This window comes from Silene latifolia, chromosome X, assembly GCF_048544455.1.
Source record: "Silene latifolia isolate original U9 population chromosome X, ASM4854445v1, whole genome shotgun sequence".
In the NCBI taxonomy this organism is placed as follows: domain Eukaryota; kingdom Viridiplantae; phylum Streptophyta; class Magnoliopsida; order Caryophyllales; family Caryophyllaceae; genus Silene; species Silene latifolia.
In genome coordinates, this window is record NC_133537.1 from 341,487,099 (window position 1) to 341,494,454 (window position 7,356).

At 37.8% G+C, this 7,356-nt stretch overlaps 1 protein-coding gene across 1 annotated transcript; it reads left to right on the plus strand.

The window, feature by feature from the left end:
* Window positions 1-210: 210 nt before the first annotated feature.
* Window positions 211-6,186, plus strand: LOC141619514 (serine/threonine-protein phosphatase PP2A catalytic subunit). Its single transcript, XM_074436528.1, has 11 exons — window positions 211-628; window positions 1,468-1,524; window positions 2,266-2,349; window positions 2,538-2,609; window positions 3,478-3,549; window positions 3,903-3,943; window positions 4,694-4,760; window positions 4,849-5,040; window positions 5,291-5,380; window positions 5,476-5,583; window positions 5,672-6,186. The coding sequence occupies exons 1-11, from the start codon at window positions 533-535 to the stop codon at window positions 5,735-5,737; spliced, it is 945 nt and encodes a 314-aa protein (XP_074292629.1). The 5' UTR covers window positions 211-532; the 3' UTR covers window positions 5,738-6,186.
* The last annotated feature ends 1,170 nt before the right edge of the window (window positions 6,187-7,356 follow it).

Sequence of the window (7,356 nt, forward strand, 5' to 3'; positions counted from 1 at the left end):
TATTCAGCTAAAAAATTCAAAATCGAGTCATTTATTTAAGTCAAAATCAATTACGAATCAAATTATTCAGATCAATTCAATTTTACCAATTCCAGTAAAATAATTAAAATCAAAAATAAATTTTTTTTTTACTAAGATCCAAATAAACAAATAATTAAATAATATTTTCCAAATTATTTTATTTAAAAAAAAAGGAGTGGTGAACGGATCAAGATCAAAATCCAGAGTAATATTATTGCGTTTGTTGGTACTTGTACAATCCACCACCACCGCTACTCTCTCCCTCTCTCCTCCTCCTCCCCTTCTCTCTCTTCCATTTCCCTTCCTCTTATTTTCTCACTTTTATTATCTTTATTATTTTTTTATTTTAATATTTTTCCCTTTCATTTTTTTTTCTTTCTTTCCTTTCTCTCTCTATCTCTTCCTTTCGGAAACGGAACGACGGTGTCGAAAGGGGGAAAATCGCGAAATCTAGGGTTTCCGATTTTGAATCGAAGAATACTAAAGATCTGATTTTCAATTTGCGGAGAAGATGAGTTTCGATCCAGTTCCTTCGTCTAACTCGCATCTTAATCTTGATGAACAGATCGCTCAGCTTATGCAATGCAAACCTCTTTCTGAACAGGAGGTCAGATTTATTTTTCCCTGATTTTTTGGTGTTTTTTGTGGTTATTTTGACGTTGTTACGGAAATGTTTGAGTTTGTTTGATTTTTGTGGTAAATGTTGATGAAATCGAGTTTTTTTGTGATTGTTTCGGTGTTTTTTTGGATGTTTTGTGATGTTGTTTGGAAAATGTGTGAGATTTGTTTGATTTTTGTGAAAAATGTTGATGTAATCTTGTGGTTTTGTTTGATTTTAGGTTTAAATCGTCTTGATCTGTTCTTTTTAGCTTGTATCTTGTAAAGTTAGCTGGAATTTTGTGGAAAGTTGTTAGATTTGTTCAAGATTTATCGTTTTTGTTTGAATCGGATGTTTTTTTGGGGTACTATTTGTTCGCCGTCTTTAATTGTTCATTATTTAGCTGAAAAACGTAAGGCAACGTTTTCGAAAGTTGATTTGCCTGAATATGGTTCGATGTTGCGGTGAAGATGCTTTTTGTAGCGATTGTTGTAGATATGTTGGGAAGAAGGTGGTGCCTTTTGAGTGAAAGAGAACGAGATTGTTTGTATTGTTTGCAATTCGTTGCATGTTACGTCTTGTGTTTCGTTGTTCTCGTTAAATTTCGCATTCTTTTGGTCTTGCTCTCCGTTGGAGGTGCTATTATTGTTATATGTACGTCTCTAGCTTACGCCTCGCTCTTTATATAGGGTTGTTAATGATGTTTGTGATTTGGTCCTCCACTTCTACAGATTCGGTTCTTTGTTGGGGTAGAATTCAGTGTAGTTGAAAGAATGCTTGTGTTTTTGAGGGCCAAGTTTCAATCTTTGTTGTGTACTTATCGTGAAATTGTGTTCTGGGTGATGTAGGTTAGGGGTTTATGCGACAAGGCCAAGGAGATACTGATGGAGGAGAGCAATGTTCAGGTGCGTTGATTAACTGATGATTTGGTAGTTGCTATACACATTGCATCACAGCTGAATTGATGTTGATATTGGTTAGTTGGAAGTCTTTCTGGAGTTGCGCTATAAGTTTGATATTGGTCAACAATTTTCAGACATGATGCCGTGTCTAGTGTCGGATGCGATTTTTTTTTCTTGCAAAGTTTTTAACATTTGCCCTAAAATGAAGTGTCGTAGTGTTGTGTCGTGTCGTGTCGTGGCAGGCACTCCAAGTACCTGACACGCGACCCAGGGAGTAACATAGATTGTTAGTGTCTAAATTTGGGATGCAAGAACCTTTCGACTTACTAGCCTGTTTAGCATTGGGGAAGCTAAACCCCTAACCTTTAAAAATTTAAATTGGTTTGTATGATGTTTAGGTCTTAGGGTTCCGCAAGTGACGTGCACTTTACGATTATGGCAATAATTTCAATTGATTTTTTTCTTCCTTTCACCTAGTGGGGTCAATAACTAGAAATACAGCATAGCTCGGTTCTGTAGATATGTGCACATAATTTCTTATTTGGTGCATTTTGGGATTCTATTGCAGCTCCAGCTCCTGAACTTAGTTCTTTTTTCATATGCTGGTGTGCATTTAGCATTTGTAGATCAGCTTCTGTATAACATTGGACCGTAAACAGTTACTACTTTTTGAAAACATTTCATGGAAAGATAAAACCATGATATTACAAGATGCTAATCACTTCGTATTGTGTTCGCCTGCAGCCAGTGAAAAGTCCTGTGACTATTTGTGGTGACATCCATGGACAGTTTCATGATCTCGCTGAGCTTTTCCGTATTGGGGGAAAGGTCTGTCTACGTTTTAAAGCATCTTTTTTGTCTATTTGCTAAACTCAATTACATTGAGTTGGATAAGTTGCCAGTTTGCTTTCAAACATGTCGTTTCATGTGCAAAGGGCAATTGTATATTAATAATTTTCTTAATCAACTGATATATTTATATCATGCTTATTTTGGCCCTTGTTTTATTCCTGTAGTGCCCAGATACCAATTATTTATTCATGGGTGACTATGTTGATCGTGGATACTATTCAGTTGAAACTGTAACGGTGCGTACACTATCTTTGTCCTTTCTATTTGATTACCGTAACATACTTTTGTCGTTCTGCGTTTTTTTACTCTTGCTATGAGAGCTTTAGATAGATTGTGTTCATAATATCAAGTTTTTTAATTTGCTCTTTTGGGATTAGTTGTATTTATGCGGGTGTGCACTTACAAGATCACTTCTGTCACTCACGTGTTCTTTCATGTTTTGAGCTTTAAAGTTTGACCTCATTGAAGGTCTTGAATTGGTTAAATTGTACTGGACCTCCACTGAAATCAGTCGGTACTTCGTATATGTTTGATTTTGTCATGGTGCAGATTAGACAGCCTCTTATTCCAGATTTTAGTGATTAGAAAGCACCATTACTTGTACAGTTAGATGGTGGGAGAATGGGTTTTGTACTTTTGTTTGGCTGCCAAGAGTTACAATTGGAAGTTTTGCTTTCGATTTTTAGCTCTGATACATATGGGTATCTCCACCACACTTAGCTGTATTGTTTATTGCCATTACTTCACTCAGTTTTGCCTTAGACTCGGCTTATCCATTTGCATGGTTAAAAATAGTCTTTTTTTCTACCAAGGCTTGATGAATGCATTTGTGGAATATAAATGGTTGCCTTAATCCTAGATTTTTTTCCTTCTTCTCCATTACAATTTAAGGCGTTTGACCTTGCATAATTGTCCAGTATCAATTAGACCCTTACATTAATGGTTTATTTTTTACTAACCTTTTATTCCACCACACAAATGGGATGGTCGGAGTAGAACTTGATTCTTAGTTGCTATCGTGGTTGAAGATTTTGCATGGTAATTATTGTTGTAGACTTGTAGAAATGGGAACCTACTAATTTAAAGATTTTTTTTTTCCATCAGCTGCTGGTGGCGCTCAAAGTGCGCTATCGTCAAAGGATCACCATTCTTAGGGGAAACCATGAAAGTCGTCAGGTATAATTTATCAAGTTCTAGACCCTGTAGTGCCTATACTTCCATTTGCAAGATCCTTCTGAGTTCTGAGCTTATAGTATCACTCTAAGGATGTGTTTGGATAGCAAAAGTGGAGAGAAAGGGAGGGAGGGGGATGAAGGGAAGGCGAGGGGGAGTTTTTCCGCCAAATCTTTTCTATGGTGGAAGGATTTTTATTAGGCTTGGAAGAGGGGAAAATGGATCCTTTCCTTCCCCTCCCCTCCATTTCCTTCCATCCAACCACACCCTAAGACTGTTCTCACAATTATTATTTTCCTTGGTCTTGGCAACTTTGTAGTTTGTACTGATTTCATGGTTATTTGGCGTTTTTGCAGATCACTCAAGTCTATGGGTTCTATGATGAATGTCTACGGAAGTGAGTACCTAAATACTCGTTTTTTTAGTTATATCATGTTCTCAATTTTCTGAGTCTAGGATCTGCTAAACCAAGAGGAACTCCATTCTTTACTGCACTGTCTGTGCAGTAGGTTAGGACTTAGTTTTACCTGCATGTGGACCCCCTTAACCAGTTTAAGTAGGATACTACGGGTGTGGCTGTATATGGTGACATTCTGTACCGAAAGCTATAACTACTCTGTTCTGCATGGTGATACGAGAAGTATTTCGTACTGTATGGTGATACCTGTTAGGTTTACCTTACCTATTAACATGCGGACCTTTTTTTATTGTTTAGTTGCGTAATCTTATTTGTGGTTGGGGCTTTTTTATTCGTTTCTGCTTCTCATCAGTGGCATCATAAACAATGAAAAACGAAAGTTCAACCTTTCTGAGGATTTTTTGCAAACTTGATGCAGTCTATGTCTGACTCTTCTGTTTGTCAGCTCCACTTTTCTTTGCCAGCCAATAGTTTTTGAACTATTTTTTATCCAGTGTGTGTGTGTAATTTTGTACCTCTAGGTAGATTAACCTCAACTATGTTTGAATTGTTGTGGAGTATTTTGTTTGTTATATTATGAGCTTGGTAGAGCTTTAGAGTAGTATTCCGCGATAACTTCATGGATTGTTACTTAGGCAAGAGTGTAGTTGGCGAAAAATTGTATTGCCAGACAACTTGTAAAGTTGGAAAATGTGATGTGGTCTTGATTTCAAATATCTTCTGTTACAGGTATGGAAATGCCAATGTCTGGAAGGTCTTCACAGATTTATTTGACTATTTCCCACTGACGGCACTGGTCAGTATATCTTTTGCTTCAATTGTCTTGTTTTTTGCCAATCGGTGTACTTCTATTTGGGTTGTTGACGTGTGCATTTTAATGACAGGTGGAATCTGAAATCTTCTGCTTGCATGGTGGTCTGTCCCCTTCTATTGAAACCCTCGATAATATAAGGAACTTCGATCGTGTCCAAGAAGTTCCTCATGAGGGACCTATGTGTGATCTTTTATGGTCTGACCCGGACGACCGTTGCGGATGGGGTATCTCACCCAGGGGAGCTGGATATACTTTTGGCCAGGTACTGTTGCGCTGATGAAGCGCTTTCCTTATAGGCTTATACCTTCGGAAATTAGCTTTGTTTGATTCTACTAGACATGTCTGATTTAAATTAAGCATTAATGACATCAATTTACGCGTAATTGTGTCATAAATTTCTAATTTAATTCCATTTTGGGAAGTAATTTAGTTCTTAAATACAGCCTAAGGGCTAGGCTGTATTTATCATTACCGTTTATTTATTTATTCCGTCTATTACGATCTCTTCTCAGGACATATCAGAGCAGTTTAATCACAGCAACAGCCTAAAGCTGATTGCTAGAGCTCACCAGCTGGTGATGGAAGGATTCAACTGGGCTCATGTGAGTGGCGCACTTCTATCAGTTATCTCTGTTTTCTTATCATTTTTCCGTCGATATTTTAGCTGATGTTGTAAACTGGCATAATCTTTCCACAGGATCAAAAAGTGGTGACTATTTTCAGTGCTCCTAACTATTGTTATCGTTGTGGAAACATGGCGTCCATCCTGGAAGTGGACGATTGCCAAGGCCACACATTTATTCAGGTACGTTGTTAATTTAGACAGTAATCAATTGCTTACCTTGTAAAAAGATGGAGTTAGTATAAGAAAGCCGTGTATGAAATAATGGCAGTTTGAGCCGGCTCCAAGGAGAGGAGAGCCAGATGTGACCAGAAGGACTCCCGATTATTTCCTCTAAATTCAGCAGCCGAACAAGGTGGTTTCTGGTACTACATTTGAGGGGGAGCTGTCTGGTGTAGCGAGGTTTATTATTATTATTATTGTTATTCTAAGGTGGCGTTTGGACACTAATCGCACGTGAGGCAAGCAGATAATCAATCAATCTTCTTTCGACTGGATGCTCGTTAATTCAAACAACATTTGCAGCGGGAGGCTGCGAAGCTTTATGGGAGCATAATTAGCATATGTAATGATTTCCGCCGAACATTGTGCTATCTTTTAACATCATTTTTCTTTGCCTTTTGTCAGTCCTTTTTGGCCTCTTTTTTTTTCGTTCATTTTTTTTTTGTTTATTTAGGATGGTTGAAGTAAGCTGGTGGGGGCTATGTAGAGACACTTCGTAGTTAACTATCTATTCGAATGAGTGGTTTTATAATACTTTCCTTTATAAACAAAGTTGCTTTTTCATTTTCCCGTCTTAAGCTCCTCTCTCAGCTGTAAATTTGTCAGGGATTTGTTATGCATTAGTGTATATTTCTATTGGTGCCTAATGAGCGACAATGACAATCGGAGAGGCTAACACAGTAGAACAGTTTCTTATAAACAAAGTTGCTTTCTCATTTTCCGATCTTAAGCGCCTCTTATAATACACGGTTTTTCGGGATTTCAGGGTCCCGGAACAAAATTCTCCGGAAATCACTTAGAAAGTTCCTCGGGTCAGATAAAGCGGCCACGCAAAATTTGAGCAACAACGGAAAACATTTGGGAGTGCCGGTATGCCATAAACCAACATTCGTCGAACCTCGGATAATCTTGAAAAATGGATTAATGCTCGTTTAATGCTCGTTATTTGAGGCTGAATCGAATAGGTTAACTCCTGAAATGACCTCGGACGCGTGATTGAAAAATCGGGAGAAAAAGAAACTTGGTCAGGTATGACATCCCGAACGGCTCAAATTGAAGTGTGTAATACAAGGTTTTTCGAGATTCCAAGGTCCAGGAAATAAATTCTCCGGAAATCACATAGAAAGTTCCTCGGGTCAGATAAAGCGGCCACGCAAAATTTGAGTAGCAACGGAAGACATTTGGGGGTGCCGGTATGCCATAAACCAGCATTCGTCGAACCTCGGATAATCGTAAAAATGGATTAATGCTCGTTTAATGTTCGTTATTTGAGGCTGAATCGAATAGGTTAACTCCAGAAATGACCTCGGACGCGTGATTGAAAAACCGGGAGAAAAAGAAACTGGAACCAGTATGACCTCCCGAACAGCTCAAATTGAAGTGTATAATACACGGTTTTTCGGGATTCCAGGGTCCAAGAACAAAATGCTCCGGAAATCACATAAAAAGTTCCTCGGGTCAGAAAACGCAGCCACGCAAAATTTGAGTAGCAATGGAAGACATTTGGGGGTGCCGGTATGCCATAAACAAGGATTCGTCGTGAAAGATTATAGATCCATATTAGACTCTTTAATAAAAATTAAATTATCTCATAATTTATCATTTTAGTGATCTATGTAACATGCATGCAAATATAAAAGCATAAAAATGAAAGTTAAGGAAAAACAATTTGCTAACATAGATTTTTATGGTAATATGAGCACAAACTAGATCACCTATCTAGTTTGTTCTTGA

Coding starts and splice junctions, on each gene's coding strand:
- LOC141619514 (XM_074436528.1), top strand. CDS start 533: ATGAGTTTCGATCCAGTTCCTTCGTCTAACTCGCATCTTAATCTTGAT. Junction 3,944..4,693: donor TATGATGAATGTCTACGGAA/GTGAGTACCTAA, acceptor CTTCTGTTACAG/GTATGGAAATGCCAATGTCT. Junction 5,041..5,290: donor CTGGATATACTTTTGGCCAG/GTACTGTTGCGC, acceptor ATCTCTTCTCAG/GACATATCAGAGCAGTTTAA.